General features: G+C 37.0%; 1 protein-coding gene across 1 annotated transcript in view; it reads right to left on the bottom strand.

The window, feature by feature from the left end:
• lgr4 (leucine-rich repeat containing G protein-coupled receptor 4) overlaps positions 1 to 13,472 on the bottom strand; it is a 32,392-nt gene extending 18,920 nt beyond the window's left edge. The window contains exons 1-2 of the mRNA XM_014026067.1: positions 12,694 to 13,472; positions 1,318 to 1,389 (exon numbers count right to left, since the gene is read on the bottom strand). Of these exons, the coding sequence (XP_013881521.1) occupies positions 1,318 to 1,389; positions 12,694 to 12,875 (254 nt within the window). The 5' untranslated portion in view covers positions 12,876 to 13,472. The remainder of the gene's footprint in view (positions 1 to 1,317; positions 1,390 to 12,693) is intronic.
• Positions 13,473 to 18,127: the final 4,655 nt, after the last annotated feature.

The raw sequence follows: 18,127 nt of genomic DNA, 5'->3' as shown, positions 1-18,127 counted from the left end.
AAAAAAGCATCATTGGAGGGTTGTTCCTTCTAATATTATATTTCCACTTTTTCATTATTTAGTTTTTAATCTAGTGCTTTTATTTAGTATGCATTGGGCTGACTATTGCATTTGTAACAGCATTTATATTCTGCATGATCACTTAAAACATAATTGTGCCACAGTGAGATTACTTGTAAATGTAGAATAATTGAATTAAATCAACTCTGGGCTGCAAGGGAAGATCTGCTGCCTGTCTAACCAGTATTTTATTTTTATCCTCTATCTACTGTATATGCTTGTTAGTTTGAAATATCACAAAACCATCTGCAGAAATACTAAGGCCTCCACACAGAAACTTATTTTTTAAAAACAGGTAACCTTTCATTTGTCATTTCTCGATCTTGACAACATTGAGCTCATGGTACTTGGCTTAGTTCTCAATAATAATAATAAATAAATAAATAAATAAATAAACAAACAAACAAATACATAAAACGTCCATCAAACACACAAATTAGCTACAAAAGGTATAGGTCAATCAAAATATCTTAAAATTAAAAAAATAAATAAAAATACAGACATCTTAATAACACTCCATCAATTTCATGGGATTAAGAAAAGACAGAAGTGATATTATGCTTGAGTTTCTATGCTTGTTGCTCTGGAAACCATTGTTTTGCCATCTTCCTTCCTGCTTTGCATTCCTGCCCACAATGCGATGAAAACTAAATTGCCTTTCAACAAAGCAGATTGGAGCGGTGTGAGGAAAAGAAAAAAGGTTAGGACTCTGGTGACTGACAGATGCAAAAGAGCTGAAAACAAAAAAGAAAAACCATGACAAAAGGCCGAGTGGAACAGGAACTGCTCGAGAATTTCAACTCAATGGTCATTTTGCTCTCCCAGCGCCGCATGTTACCTGATATCAGGTAGACTGATTTTTATCTTTGCCTCACAGCAGAACCAGGCCAGACAGCGGCATATTTAAAAGAGCAAAGAAATGACACCCACTGAGATTACGCCCATTCAACACAGACTGTAAATATGCTGGTTCTACCCTCATAATCCCCTAAAAGCTAAAATCCACCCAAGCTGTCGAACCGGCCTCGTTTTAATTGAGCTTCCTGGCATCTTTTACAGCCGTTCATTTCAAGTTCTTGGATGTTGAGTGATTTGTTACTTCATGCTTGTTTTCCACACCTGAGGAGGACTGGTTGTGCACATATACCGTGAGTCTGGCTGTACAAACTCAAAACAGCCAGGTGTGCTTCATAAAGAACAGCCCTCACAGAGTAAATACATCCTTTACACGAGAGAGAGAAGGGGGCATGTACTCACAGTTCCTCCAGATAAGGAAAATTCTTGAATACGTATGCTGGAAGCTCCGTGATGTTGTTCATACTCAGGTCACTGTGGAAGAGGGGGGGAAAAAAACAACAGTTAAGTGTCTGACGTCTCGGCCTGTCACGATAACAAATTTTACTGGGTAATAAATTGTCTCAGAAATTATTGCGATAAATGATAATATTCTTGTAGACCAATTTAAACTAATATAAATGGTATAACAATTACTGTTTACGGAAGTTTACATTAAAATTTACATAGTGTAAATAGCAAAAACAACTATCGGCAATCCCAAGGGGTCGTAACCTGTATGAAGGCATCAGAAAACTGAAGACGCTCCTCTGGCTAAATGCCTGTTCACAGGCTTTCATGCTACAAAAGGTTAGGAGACCATGCACCTGGCAAATACCTGCAACTGTCCGTCTTACCAAGTTTTTAAATCTTATATCCAACCAAAGTCTTTTTGATCGTGTTTTGAGACTGATTTACTAAACAAGAACTGATTGTGTAAGAATAATAATCTTGTTTTCAGAATGTGTAAGATTATTTGTCTTGTTAGCCTGAAAATTTGACTCAAATTCAGTCAAAAATTTCTGCCAATGGAGTAAGAAAATTTTACTTTGTAAGCTTCTTGAAATAAGAAAAAAATTGAGTCAAACCAAGTATTTCAAGAACCTTACCAAGTAAAATTTTCTTACCCCATTGGCAGAAATGTTTGACTTAATTTGAGCCAAATTTTCAGGCTAACAAGACAATCTTACACATTCAGAAAACAAGATTATTACTCTTACACAATCAGTTCTTGTTTAGTAAATCAGTCTCAAAACAAGATCAAAAAAGACTTTTTGGCTGATATAAGATTTTAAAACTTGGTTAGGTGGACATTTTTTGCAGTGCACCTGAGTTCACTCCTCTCTATGCCAAGAAGTTAAAAAAGGCAGGCAGAGAAACACAAAGAAGACAAAAAAAGAAGGCAAATGAAAATGATGGTCTTCATTTAATTTATCTTCCTCAGTTTATCATACGATTAATCGATTTATTGTTATTGTGACAGGCCTACTGAGGTCTATAGTGCTTTCACCTTTAGATTTTCCAGTTCCTTAATCATTTCACTTGTCCATGATTCAAAAGTAGAGACAGATTGTTGGGTCAACTATTTTAATTTGTCCGATATGGACCACTTTTAATAAACTGGTAATCACCCATACCTGAGCATACTCAGTAGTATATTTATTTATATTAAGCAGTTTTAGTCATATGTTTTTAAATGAAAAATACTTGATTGATTTCTAAAGATCAGTATCAGCAGCAGAAAAAGTCATATCAACCGACCTCTAACTCAAAGTCAAGGTAGGTCAACTAACTGGTCAATATTTGCTATTTTTTTAAATACTCGGTTATCAGCCATGCTTGTGTATACAATTACCACACAGGGGAAAAAAAACAGTTGTATATTGGCCAATACTTGTCTTGATTTCTAACTGACTGGCACCAACCAAACATAGAAAAACTCAGTAGTGGAAGTTTTAATCATTTTATCATGTTGCCATTTATATCGGTTCAATAAACTGTTGTAGAAGTTTACTTCAACATATGTTTTCTATTTTATTCTAAATTGTAAAGTGCTTACATGGAAAAGGGAAAGCATGCAAAGCAATTTTATAAAACGATTTATATAATTTACATAAAGTTCTTTTACAAAAACATGTGCTCTCCGTTAATCCATCCTTAATATCTTGCTATATGTTTTGGTATCTGCAGTACTAAACTCAAGAAAAAGAATACCATGAAAYAAAACCTTTCCAATTTAGCCCAAGGGATCTTCATTTTTCAAATCAACAAGTTAAGATAAAACGTGTAGCAGCTTGACAAATATGCACACACTACTTGGGTTTGCTTCCCCAACAAACCTAATGTTAATATGTGTTTGAAGTTTTTAGAATGATCATTTAAAAACACGTATGTTGTGTTTTTAACTGGTGGTGAAATGCAAGAGTGCCACAACAATGATTGATGCTATGAGACCTGCTGAAAAGACTTGGACAATGAGGGTAAACTCAGGCCTGAATCTTTAATCTTGATTAGGGATTTACTAAAGAAAAAAAAAAAAGAGCTCTAAGATCCCGCATCCAAAATATATGACAAAAATCAAGCCTGGGAAAAAAAGAGACAGAAAGAAACCAGCTAGAATACACAAATTAAATTAAAAAGAATCTCCCCAGCACCATCCTTGCTTTTTTACTCCCCAACAGGCGTCTTAAATTTCACAACCAGATCTCTCTTGGACCTGGTGTGTGGGCCCCCTGAAATCTACAAGGATCACATTGCCCTTCCTCTGCAGACCCCCTCGTGCACGCGCACGCACGCACGCACACACACACACACACACACACACACACACCTTAAAAAAGGTGCACATTGACAGAACCATCATCATCCCAGCGACCTCTGTCCCATCTCCACCTACCTGGTTATCCAATTACCATATAGACTATGTCTCTACAACAACACTTCTATCAACACTGACCTTTCAGTATGATTTTTTTTCCAACCCTAAATAACATTTCTCAAGGTGGTCTGCAACCTCTGCTGCCATTCTACTGCCACTGTTCAGATTTATTCATGTCTAACTCCATATTTAACTAAAGTCTTCTCAAACTGTTGACTGGAATAAACCACCTGCAGGCTGGGGAATAACTGAAGGCCTGAATGACTCTATCACACTTCCTCCCGCCCTCGGTGCCTGGCTGCTTTACTCATCAAGGTCCTGGCCTGTCCGCGCTAAGACAGATTCAAGAGGACACTAAAAATGCAGCTGTGATAAATGGTGACAGGCTTAAATGCTTCTACAAACAGGTATCTGGAAATTCCTATTCCATGTGGCCCGGTTGGTTTTACTTTAACAGAGAAGAAGCAGAGAGGTAAAAGACACTCGAAACAAAAAAATACGGCTCTACAGTTAAAGCATAAAATATATAGTTATGTAGAAAAAATATATATAACTTGTCTTGTGCATTGATCAGCACAAAAACACAAAAATGCACTGAGTGATGAGAAATGAAAACAATTTTCATAAAGTTGTTTATTTGGTATTTTAAAACAGTTATTCTTAACTGAGCTAGTTTCTTAAAAAATAAAATAAAAAAGACCAGGAAAATATTTAGTTTGAGGCCTCTAAAAACTCAAGTTCACGTTTTTTTTTTCACCAGTGGTTTCACCAATAAGGAAATGAAAACACACCTGCACAGTGTTCCTGTTATAAAATCTAAAACCTGTGTGCTGCTGCTTTTTCTTCAAGTTCAGTGAAAGAGATGAATTAACTAKATAAACGAGAGAGGTTTAATGACGTACGAGTCAAAAATAGCTTAAAAATGTTTTAAAGCACCATAAAAAGACGTTGAGCTGTCAGCAAACATGATGGGAATAAAATATCTTTTTAATATGATTTACTTAATGGAGTTAATTTAATAAGTCTCATGTTAAATATATTAATTTATCCAAAGCTAAATGAATTAAAATCTGTGCAGTGATTAAAATCAAAGGTTTTTAAAATTATATTTTTTGATGATAGGTTATTGTCACTTATTACATTCATGTAATAAGTGACAATAACCTATCATCAAAAAAATATAATTTTAAAAACCTTTTGATTATTGTCACTTATTATATTCATGTAAGCTTTTAAGTACCCATAAGTACTTCACACACTTAAAAAAAACATGRCTATAATGGCCTATAATTTTGTTACATACAAATTACTCCAAACTTTTAACAAACTGGTGCTTCAGAGATGTGAGATACTAACGCGCAGTGAAGAGCAGCTCAATCTGAGACTGTGGTGTTATGAGCTGAGTTTTTGTGCAAATGAAAAGAACAGCTGTGTATAAATATTACCTGAACAGGACCAGAGAGTAATGAGATTAATGATCTGGTCACCACTATATTTATAATTTATTCATCACCACTATGTTTATACTATATTTCCCTGCTGCAGGACAATAAAGGCTATTTCTATTTCTATAACCAAATCAGGTTTAGAAGCTGATTGATTGGACCTGTAATACCGAGATGGATAAGCGTCAAAGTAACATCAAAAGAAATATTGCTTTAGGACTATTACCTCTCAGAGCAGCAGGTCCTGTGTACTGTTGTTGCTATGACTTAAGTGRTTGTGTTAATACGTTACTTTGGTATTTCACTTAACCCGTCAGCTAACCTCTTGAAACATCAACTCAAGGAGCTCATGAACACAGCAGCTCCAAAACTTTGGTACCTAAAAAAAACAAAGGCGTTATGACAGGATAGTCTGGTGGGTAGAGAACTTAGAAGCAATAGTGCCAGCTGCTTGTGTGATATGGTGACAATTAATACACAATTTAAAACATCATGCAGTTTAAAGTTTCAGGTTAATACCACTGTCTCACATCACAGCTCACAGCTGCTAAACTCCAAAATGTTCTTCCAATCTGAAAAGTGCAAAAAGCTTTGGATCTTTTCAAATGATAAGTACCCTACACAAACAGTAAAGATTTTGAATTTTTCTACTAAAAGTATAAAAACAATAAAACAATCTGACAAGTCAAGATCCATAACATTTCTGAACTTTGGAAACAACAACAAAATAGAAAAAAATAACTCAACAACTGTCTGACTGAAGATTGGAAATAGGTGTTAAAGCTGAAGGAAAAAGCAGCAAAGTAAAAGCGATGAGGGGGGTAGGGAACGTTCTCCAACCCACAGCTCATCCTGTTTTGCAGCGGGAACTACTGAGTAGCTCCTTTCACCTCTACTGACCAAGAACAACAGTATCATTCAGTTAAAATGAATTGAGGGCTCCAGTGGCGAAGCCGGCAAGCTCCACCAGTTGGGACCAAGAACCCCCGACACCACCCCTCAGTTTTCTCCAAGATATAGAGTCATTCACGCTATGAAAGAACCTAACATGGCTAAGATATAAGCCGTAATAACACCCTCATGCTCCCTCAGAGTGTACAAATATCTGTGCAAGGCAATGTACCAAACATTTGAAGTCAGAAAAAGGTAAACTACATTACTCTCTAAAAAGAATTGTTTGCTTTAATACAGGCTGAGTGGCCTCTTTTGTTATCTGCTTGGGTTGTTGCTACAAAAGCCAAAACTCAAGCCTCAGTGGGTTTCAGGTATAACAAACACTGCTTTATGATTTATTTTATCAACAGTAGTTCTACAGCAAAATAATAATTACCCTTGTACTGAGGCATGTCTATGCCTTTGAGCACTGAAGCCACAATTTTGCTTATTGTGTTTGATTATTTAATTGGACGCACCCTCCCTCCTGTTGCTCAAACTCTCCTGAGTTTTCAACAAAGTTTACACTTTTTCCCCCCGTCACTGTTCCACCACGCTGATTGGAAACACATGGCAACTGCAAACAAGTAATGTAAAGACAAAACACTTTTCTACGCGAGTTCTTTCTTCAAGTCATCAGCATACTGTTGTGGGTGCATTACCCTGAGAGAGGGAGCCTTTGCAGCTGCAATATGTCACACTAATCCATTACAATCCCAAACCCCGCTGCTCCACACACAAAAGACAGAGGGAGTGGAAGAGGACAACTAAAGTTCAAGAGACCAAGAGAACAAACGAGCGTAGGACAGAGAGTTGGACAAACAACCTTTCGCATACTTTAAAAACTAAGGTGAGCCCATTAGGCAGTTTAGTGCTTAAAGCTGTCACTAAGCATTTAGATCCTTATGAGCAAAACAGTGCACAACCCAGAATGCTCAGAAAAGTATGTTTTGGCAAACACAAATAAGTTAAAAGAGTGTAAGGACTATTTATTGTTGTATTTAAAACGTCTATAATTCCTTAAAGGAATGCATGTCGCCCYCTTCATGCCAGAGTTTTAGACTAAGATTGCCTTACTTTAGAAATATAACAGTATTGAAGCCATTTAGCTCAAACCAAAAAAGTTTATGTTATAAATAACGCTCAGCTCATACTGCAACTTAAGCAATTTTTGTGTTACCCATACTTGATTATATGTGGCAGCCATCTTGAACAGAAATATCAGTTGTAGATGTACACTCAGAAAGTTTGATGTCTCCACTGYCTCGAGAGATTTTAGTTGACTCCAAATATTAATGTCAAAAGTTTAAATACAAATCTAACAATAAGTAGTGGTGTCCCGATACAACGTTTTCACTTGCGATACGATACCGATATTGCAACTTTGAGAATTTACCGATACCGATATTGACCCGATACCTTATCAGTATCAGGTCCGAATATCGAATATCGGTCCGATATCAGCCAAAAAACGAGTATCGGATTTTATCGGCCTGCATAAAAAATTTCACATATAAGCGCTCTGATATAAGCAGTCCAATCCAGCAGTCCACTGACTCCGCTCCAGCATTTCTATCCAGCAGCGCTTGGATCCAGCATGCAGAGCCCACGTGATCCCAACATGCTGCGCTAACAAAGTAGCAAGAAGTAGGAGTGATGTCGGCAGAACTTTCTATTTTCATCAGAAACACAGTTGAAGGTAAGTGCAAAAATTTCACGCACAAGTTTTCCGTGGGGGCACAGAACTGTGTACGTTTTAATCTGGAGACACAACCAGACTCTACTCTCCACCTGGCAGCAGTTATGCGGTTCGGCCCAGTTTCAGAACCTCCTCTCCGGTCCGGTCAGTGGTTCTATAAGCGAGTACAGCACGCTTACGGTTTTGACATCAGCAGAATGCTGCCTGTGGTTTAGCTCTGGGATTGATGGACAGAAGAAAGGAGAGCGCAGCTTTTGTTTTCGAATACGAGTGCGCAGTGATTAAAAACTGCTAATCACCACATGATGCTCGGACTGTAGAAAGTAGAAATATAGCAGTAAGAAATTGAATTAACTGACTAATTCTTACTATTTATTTTTTTGCTCTTGATATTAGAGTGATGTTTAATCTGTTTATACACTTTGTTTTAGTGAAGATTAAGTGCAGTGATCACGTTTTGGGCACAGTCAGTAAAATTGGAGCTGTGGACTCTTAACTTTGATAACAGCTGGACATTGGACAATAATTTTGGTTTTGTTTTGTCCCCACCTTCAGTTTTTCCCAACGTAAAGCAGCACCAGGATGACTGACAGTAAAAAATAACCAGAGTGACTTTGAATTGTTATTTTACACTTTAAATGTACATTTTGTTTTTATTATGTTTTATTTTTCCAGGTATGCTAATTTATTTTATTAAAATTTAGAATGTTCTTCAGTTTAAAATGTATGTGATCCATTGGTTGAAAATAAATGGGTCAATATTTTTCTTACCTACTCTTTTTCACTGTTTGACTTGATCAAGACTTTTCTAAGATTTCACACTACAAAATAGGCAAAAGTGCGTGATTCGTACTGATATGGTATCGGGTTAATATTGGTATCGGCCAATTCTCAATACCGGTATCGTATCGGAAGTGAAAAAGTTGTATTGGGACACCACTAGTTGTGAAAATATCAATTTATTATTATATAAAATATAAAGTCCATTTGCATATTTAAAACTTTATAACTCAGTTACTCAGTTCTTATTTTCCCTTTTCAAAATAAAAGGTTTTAACTATTCATTTTATTCTTGGGGGTGGGTGGAGGGGTGAGCTTGGCTTGGAAGTAAGAAAGTGGGGCTTTCAAGGAAAATAGGTTGGGAACCACTTTTGATTACAGATTGTGGATCACTCTTTGCTACGACACTTTTTTTTTTTTTGCTTTATCTGTAAAACTATCTAAATTAATTAGGTAAAAAGAGCTTTAACCATTTCGTATTTGCTAACAATTACTGCTGTGTCAACCAAATTGGAATGATTTAACTTCAACAAATAATCAGAAGTCCATCCAGCAGTGCTGGGCGGTAGGATCAAAATTTTATATCACAATATGCTTAACGATGATCTGTATCAGCGTTTGATGGTATTTTTATTTTCATCACAGCTCAGCTGATGTTAAAATGGACAAAATCTGCTAATTGACCAGCTAACTGTGGTTAGCTGAAGTTACTCTCTTCCTGCAACACAGAAATTATTTGACATTTTTCTTTTACTGTACCTCTGTCTGTGTTGCATTTTGCCCGTCTTTTCTTCCTTCCCTGGATGCAGACATTAGTCGCACATTCTGGGTTTACGTCTCATTGGCAGTGGGGGTAAGCAGGTACAGTCGTGAATGAGGAGGGTTGAGCAAAGATCATGATCAGGCAAATTTACTTTGTGCATGAAGTCTATCTTTGTACGTCACTGAAGATGTGCACATTGCATTCAGCAAAAACTGGAGTTTTTTTGTCAGCCAATGTAAGCAGAGAAATTGCCACCTGTCGCTTGTGATTAAGAAGACTGCTTGCAGCTCCATTTCCTGCATGCGCATCCAGTTGTGCTATACAGTAAAGAGACCCAGTGAAGCTGTTTAATGGTGGGTGTGACGTAACGTTCCAATCATTCAGGCCATTTAATCCGGTATGCTGATAATCAGAAAATATAACAAAATATAAAAATGTTTTTCAGTATTAACTAGTATACCTCCCAGCACTACCATCCAGTAAGTATTTCCTAAAGGTTTCATTAAAAACTTTGTAGTGGTTAACGAGCTATTTTGCTAACAAAGAGTTGTACTCCAAAATGCTCAGAATACCTACTAAGYATGACTTTCAGCTACCACCACACCAAATTGTGGCCCATTTTGTTTAAAGTTGACAGAGTTATAGCTATTTCTGAGTTTCTTTCTTTTATTGGCTTTAGCAGCGATCTTGAGTTGGGCTGAATCAGAAAAAAGAAAATCAGTTGTAGATCTAAGATTTTTTTTAAAATACAAACAGACGGCAGGGGGTAATAAAAACATCTCATGTTGTGACTGCAAAGTCCAACTGCAGTTACAAACTGAGAAAACTGGAGGGCATTAACGGTGAAGCAGAGTTTTAGCTATAAGCACTGGGCTTTGTGTGATACTTCCCTCTTTTACTGTTTAGTTTACCTCACATGTGCTCGACACCGTTAACTTTCAAGTGGCATAGGCTGGTTTGAGTGCAGTGAGGCTTTGGGTGCATTTTATTTTATTTTATTAATGTTGCAAACCACCACATATATCACCACAAACAAGAACAGACTCACAATCTCTGCAGGTCTAATACAGATGGTCTTAACCAAGTCTCACATTTGAAATGAACGTGCACCTTCCGCAACAATAAAGTCATGATTTCTCTTATTTGTTTTTTACGTTAGGGCGGTCATGAGTGGTTACTTTGGTTTGTGATTAACCCAGAGATTGTGAAACCAACAGTTACCTTCATGAGGCAATCATCAACCGTATCTGCAACACTACGAAGCCCTACCTGGGATTTATTCAGTGGATGCCCTGCCTTCAGTAGCTGAAATAGATTTGATAGGAAATGTAACAACACATATTTAACAAATTTTCTGTGCATAAAGCAAGGCACTGCTGGGTTTCAGACATAAATGACTCACCCATATCTATCCCAATGTGTGACCTTGATGCTTGTTACGTTACTCACCGATAARGTTTGAAACATTAAGTGTGTAAAGTTATTTTACCTGTCCACAATTCATCGTTTCCCATTGTTGTATTTTCAAAACACAAACATTTAATTTTTGTTAACAAAACTGCACTTCTCTGGGTGATTTATTTAAATATGATTACCATAAAAGGTCAGCTGGTGCAGCTTGCAACCTTTGCAATTTTTAAACAATAGACAAAGCTGGAATTAAAATGTTATTTTTTTTAAATTAGGTACTAAGTACTTTTAAAAAGGCGCACTTATTTGTAACTAGCAACAGTGACTTCTGATACAGTCCATTAATTCAAGCAAAGGCAAACTAATCAAATCCATTATCAAAGTGAATGGAAGAAGCAGACTTCCAACTCTGAACACATGAATGTTTGTGTTTATAAAACCATAAAAGTAGCTTACTGAATTACAGAGGTGAATGGATTTGTTGGTGCCTTTAAAACTCATTGAAACAATGCACTTCTTATGAAAAGTGAATTGTCTAAAGCAGTGGTTCCCAAACTTTTTTATCTTCTGACCCACAAAATTTGCATTGAAAAATCTTGTGACCCCAAATATTACTGGTCTGAGTACACAAACTTCGTTAATAACCCTAAAAACGCAGGCTTTTTGACAATCTAAACAGCTTGTATACAAATATAAATACTTATTTATACTTATTTTGTGTTTTTGTAATAATTATAGGGAAAATATTACATCAGCAATTATTTTATTACCCTTTAAATTGATTTCTGGAGATTATCCAAGGTGCTTCATGACCCATAATTGGGTCCCAAGCCCAACTTTGGGAACCAACGTGCAGTGGTTCCAAACCTTTTCAGCTTTTGACCCACAAAATAACAGTAGCAGGGACCTGTGCCCCCAACTATTTTTGGATGATAAACATTTGTATCAGGTCAACTAAACATGGGCATAGTAACAATATTTTTWTACTACATTTATCCATTTTAAATATACTAACCTCACTCCTTTGTAACAATTACGGCAAAAATGTAATTAATTCAGAAAATCTTTTCAGGACCCCACCTTGATGTTTCAGGACCCCACTTTGGGTCCCGACCCCAACTTTGGGAAACACTGGTCTGAAGTCCTTCTGCATGCTTTTAGTATGCAAGCATAATCAAAATAAAAATTGTTTAAGAAATATGTTGTGTTTGACCTTAGAGTCACAGGTGCTTTCAAGATTTTCATCAGCCATTAAGGGAACAGGGTATTTTGGTATGGTTGTGTGACCACAACCAAAGGCAAGACGTATCTCAGGATCCAGAAAAAAAAATTAAAGATATTCACATTAAAGATAAATGTTTAAAGACCCTCTCTAAGCAGCTTTAGGTTCCTCTGAACACATATGATAATATTATTATAATATTATTAACACAATTTAGGTTTGTAGAACCGGAGTCAACCTCTTATGATGTGGACGCAAGAGGAAATGCAACCCCAGGTTGATCAGATGAATAGTTTGAATTGTAGAAAAAAAAAGGGCCATTCAGATCAGTTCTAAGGTCAAGGTACTTTCTGATTGCATCATCTGTCAAATTTTGAAAAACACTACAAAGCTGCACACTGACAAACCCTGAAGTTTATCTGAGATTAATGCATAACTGTTTCTCTTTTGCTAGCTGTGTTTAAATAATATAATTGTGGAAGAGTGGCAACATAAGTGTGCAGCAACAATCCTGAACTTGCAGAAATATTGAAAGTTATGACACTGAAGCAAAAAACCTGCCAGCTCTTTGGCGCGAGCTGAAGAAAAGTTTACCTATAGGTGATGTCTATCATTTTTTAAAGACAACAAACTGCAGATTTCACTGCGGGTGTTCTCGGTTCTACTTACAGGTAGTAGGTGAAAGTACCGAGCCCAGTCGGGACGGTGGTTAGTCCTCTCCCGGAGCAGTCTGCTCCCCCATCTTCATCGCAGCTGCATGAGGGCGAACACACGGCCGCAGACTGCCCTTGACCGGACACACCAGGACGAACAAAACACCACAAACACATCCAAAACAAATCCACGCGCATTTTTTCTGTCTGTCTCCACGTCGTCGAATCAGGTGGAAGAAGAAGAAAAAAAGAGGGGCCTTTGTTTGTGGGGTTTTATTCTACTCCGGACGTCGACTTCTTCTCATGTGGTCGTTTCGGTTGAGAGGCATGAAGAGGTGAAGCCGTCCGAAGCGACGCTTTTCCGTAAATTGACAAACACTTCATGCGTTCACGTGCCCGAGCACAAATTAAAAACTGCTAGCTTAAAAAGCAAACAGCGCCTTCGAAGACGGGCTCGTTACCTTACCGCTAAACATTGCTCTTCTCAGCCCCCGTTTTTTTTTTTTATCGCATTAGTCCACAAAGCGACAGGAGCGGCATTTTTTTGCGCCTTCGTTGTCCCATTAAATAAGACGAACTAAGAAAATAACATTCGCTGAAAAGAGCTAGCGATATTCGGCGTCTTGATTTGTTTCGTTGCGGGAGAGCGCCGTCAGTTTGCAGCCATTCCTCACGTTTACCCCCTCTCTCTTTCTCCCTCCACTCTCCTGACATCAACAGCGTGTTTTGCAGCTCGACAGGCACCCTACCGGACAACCTGCAGCAGCACCGGGCCGGGCCCCCTCCTGCCTTTATCCCTGAAACCTGTCTGCRGAGCCGTCGGTGCTCAAGTCCCAACACAGTCAGGTAAAAACGTCTCTGCAGGGTCATTAACATATTAGCAGCGCACGTGTTTGCCTGCATGTGAGGAGGAGCACAGCTGCACCAGTTATATGCACTCGTTTTTCTTCATTAGTTTTAAGGCACCCACAAAGTCTGAAATATAACATGTAAAAGAAGTGAACCTGGGCTAAATGAAAAGGTGCACTTTTTATGAGTTTACTCCAGTAGCTTCAACAGATATGTTGCATGTAGTTAACACAGATTTTACCCCCAAGCAGTGGTGGGCAGCACTAATTAGTTCCACTTACCCTAAACGCACTAACACATTGAAAGTTTTAGAAAAATCTAATTCTAAAGCACTAAAATAACCCAGTCAACCCATGAACATATTGCCATGTTGCTCTCTGTTAAACCCCAATGGGTTTTCTTGATTTTTTTTTTACTCAAAATACCATGCTGAAATTGACATCAAAATAAAGCTAACACCTGGTAAAGTTGATAAGAAGTGTAAGTGTTAAAACAGTTGCCGTTGTTTTAGATATATCGAGGACAGAACATGTCCTCTTTATTTATTTTTTAAATATTTTCCCCCTTCCGTCTGAATAATTTTTTGCATTTGACAGTATTTATCACATTTAAAACCATAATGAAGTAGGCTAAAAACTCTTGTAAACCATAAATCCACTTGTGGACATTACCTGTGCAAAGATTCATGCTGCTAAAATTAACTGGAGCAAAGTTACAGAGGTTTTAGTAAATATATATATATATTTTGTTTTGTCATTCTGCACAGGATGGACCATGTAGGTACCATTAATAAATGTTAAGAAATCAGAAGTTTTTAATTGCAAAAGTTAATTATTTTTTATTACCTGACTGAAAAGACTTGTTATTGAATGTTTGTTCTTTTGAAAGATTATCCAAGCATTTATTCTGTCACCATATATATTATATAAAATAATGAGAAATTATATTTGACTTCAGTTGGACAATATTCACTCAAAATCATGTAAAAGAAAAAAAACTCAACACACTTTACAACCGATTTTTGTATCTGCCTTGACTTACTTTAAAAACAAATGTCAAAAACTTTTCCTTTACAGATTTGTTGTAATGTATTTACAGATTTGCAACAATTCCATTTTGTACAGTTTGTTTACTTTCTGATTCAATTGCCTCTTGTTTGAACTGTGTTTGGTGGATGTAAATATAGTTGCCATTAGCTTTTAGCCAAGATTCTTCGCTTTCTATTGATTCCAAACATGCTAAGGTTCAACCTACAGATCTTAGGTTATTAAAAGTTAAAAGATATATAAAACGGGAAGTTTTGCTCAATAGGTTAAATTTAGCAAATGCTAATCCCCTAACAATTTTTTAAATTAGCAAAAGCCCTAAAGCACTAATCAGGAAATTAGTTCCACTATTAGTGCTTTAGTGCTTTAGGGAAACTGCCCCCAAGTTTTCAAATTATAGGTTTTTGAGTGGTTTGCAACATTTGTAAATGCGTGTAATTCAATAAGCATTTTTAATAATAATAATAATAATAAGAAGAAGAAGAATGTCTTTGCCCCAACTTGGTGTCTCGTTCACAAGTGATGGTAGGAGCAGGTAGTGGATCGATGGATTGGAGCCTCATCCTCAATAATGACAGCGTTCTTGCAGAGCCCTAAAAAGTGTTAAGGCATTGAATTAATCAATTTAAAATTAAGGCCTTAATTACCCTTAAAATGTCTTAATTCAATCTTTCAGAGGTCTTAAAAATGGTAACATATTGTAAGTAGGATGACTGCAATTCATCTCAGATAATAAAATATTCGGTGACGTTTGTTATTTTTTTACATTTTACTAAATGCCTCTTGCAAATCATTGTTTGTGTTAAAATAAACCTCGGGTAAAATTGTCGCCATTTTTTTCCATTTGTGTTTTGAGGTCTTAAAAAGTCTTAAATTTAAATTGCCTTAAGCTGTAAGAACCATGAACGAGGGCGTTGCTTCGGTAGGTCGTGGTGAAGAAAGACCTGAGTCGAAAGGCAAAGCTCTCTATTTGATGGTCTGTCTATGTTCCAACCCTCACCTGTGGTCGTGAGGTGTGGATCATGACCAAAAGAATGAGATCCCGGATCCAAGCGACCAAAGCGAGCTTCCTATGTAGGGTGGCCGGGCTCAGCCTTAGAGATGGGGTGAGGAGCACCATCATTAGGGGTAGCTTGGAGTAGAGCTGCTGCTCCTCCACATTGAAATGAGTCAGTTGAGGTGGTTTGGGGATCTGATTAGGACGCCTCCCTTTACAAGTGCTCTGGGCACGTCACACTGGTAGGAGGCCAGGAATTATGTATCCTCTCTTACCTGGGAACAACAGAGTCCCCCAGGACAAGCTGAGAAAGACCTGATGCCTCTGAGACACAACTACAGATAAGCAGCAGCAATTAATTAATTTAAAAGTAAATATTTTCTTCTATATCGTGTGTATTATTATTATTTCTTTTTTTTTTTTTTTTTTTTGGTGTGGGGGCGGGGTAAAAAACACCATAAATCAATGATGCAAAAGAAAATAAAGCTTGCAGTTACCTGCTTTATTGTCTGTTTGTTCATTCTAATTAACTGAACCAAATGATATGGTTTCAACAAGTGGAAGCCTCCCTTCACTTTTCAGGATTTTACACTGTGATAGAGCACTGGTAGTTTTCCTCACTAATCTGATTTGATGGATAATTACTTGGGTGGAGGCCTGACAAAAGGAGGTTCGTGATGTAAAGAGTTCAGTGGAGATTAAATTAAACATGCAAGGACTGTTGATGTTTCTGTACATGTCTTATAAGAATGTTTTGAAATGAACAAAATTCTGATTAATAATGCACAAAGTATCACAGCTTTGTAAATTTTGGAAATTATCCCACATCTTTTGAATTGTTTTTTCAGAAATAGTTTAAGCAGCTTTAGTATGTCTTCCTGTATTTACCTTAATTTGCACCAGTTTTATTCTGTTCATTTGAATTATGCTCATATTGAACTGGAGCTTTAATGTAGTTCCTTATTTTAACTGTGAGCTGCTTTAGATAAAAGCCTTTGCCAGTTTCTGCTTTTGCTTTTTAGAAATTCAAAGACATTCTGTTCCATTTCATTTCATAGAAACTTGTGTGCTTTGGATCCTTATCGTACTGAAATATTCCAAGTTTCAGGAGATTGGGAGTTATCTCATCAGTCAGTATTTTGGTATATCCACAGGAATTCATGTTGCTATCTCGAATTTAATCTCCTCAACACCTTTTGCCCCCATCCAGCTGCATCATATCATCACTCCAGTAACTATGTGATACTCTGTCACAAACATTTGCTCATTGTGATCTTTGTCAGATCCATCCCACGCACGCTAAACCTCCTCCGTACTTGAAACGGGCAAAAAGAGTATCTTTATACAGTACATTTTGATGTTTAACCTTAATATATATTTTTTGCCTTTTTTATACAGTATGTAACCATGCAAGAAGACACTCCGTAGGTTCAAAACTGAGAAAGTTTTGGGGTTCACCAGTAATTTTTCTAACATGTTCATGGAGTTAAACAAACTGCTTTGGTCTATGCTCTATTACCAGTTACAGTTTGTAGTTGAGTGTTTAAAACAAGCAACGGTTCACTTTTAAGGGTAGCTGAAGACTAGTTGGCAACTCAGAAATAAAAAAAGCTCATATTTTTTGTTGCAGTCTTAGTGAATTCTGGATGTTTATGACCAGTGAACCGTGTGGTTGCATTAGAGTTTGGCAAAATCATATTGCCTTCAGTTAATCATAAGAAAAACTATCACCAATTAATTTTTACCAAGTGGTGACATATTTTTGTGTGCAATTCACTGTCACTACTGTGCATGTGAACCTGTTGCATATTGCTTTACTAAAAATCTGCTGCCATTCCATATTGTGGAAAGGGTGTGAGTTTCAATTCCCAGCTTACTATTTTAACTTGGTAAAATGAAGAAGTTAGTTTGACTGATGATTTGTAAGTATYATTTTAGAACGCAGAGCATAGAGTCAAAAACATTTGAATGCAAATATCGTCTTATTAATCATATTAATCGTTATCGGCTAAGTTCAGATTAATTGTAATTTTTTATTTATTTATTTATTTATTTATTTATTGCCAATATCGCCCAACTCTAGGCCTATGGGAGGTGATAATTAATTTTATGTTTTTTTACACTTGAGCTAGAAAGCTGTTTTTTATAAATTTTTAATATACAGTATGTCATGGGAGTCTGGAGGGACACATCGGAGGTAGTACCATGGCTCCAAACCCTTGGGCACTTCGGCATGGGCCCTGTAAAYTCCTAAACCCCCAACTTTGACACTTAACTGTGCGAAAACAAARGCTGAACAACCACATGTCTGCGCGTTGACTATTTCGGCTTCGGATGGAGTATGTTGAGGCCTTTATTCTTTGGTGATAACGACCTACTGAACTCAAGGTGCAGAAGGGGGGAAGTTTGAAGCCACCCTTTGGGGATTATAACAACTAATAACTAGATACCATATAGCAGTTACATAATGACCCCCGCACGCACAAATGCACCAGAACTCAGAAGTCTTTATTCCTAATAAATGTCATGGTGCATCCCAAAATTGTAGTGGTTTGAGT

Source organism: Austrofundulus limnaeus, unplaced genomic scaffold (genome assembly GCF_001266775.1).
Source record: "Austrofundulus limnaeus strain Quisiro unplaced genomic scaffold, Austrofundulus_limnaeus-1.0 Scaffold5, whole genome shotgun sequence".
Taxonomy (NCBI): Eukaryota; Metazoa; Chordata; class Actinopteri; order Cyprinodontiformes; family Rivulidae; genus Austrofundulus; species Austrofundulus limnaeus.
The sequence above is the reverse complement of the archived record's forward strand: the minus strand, read 5'-3'. Positions and strand labels throughout refer to the sequence as shown.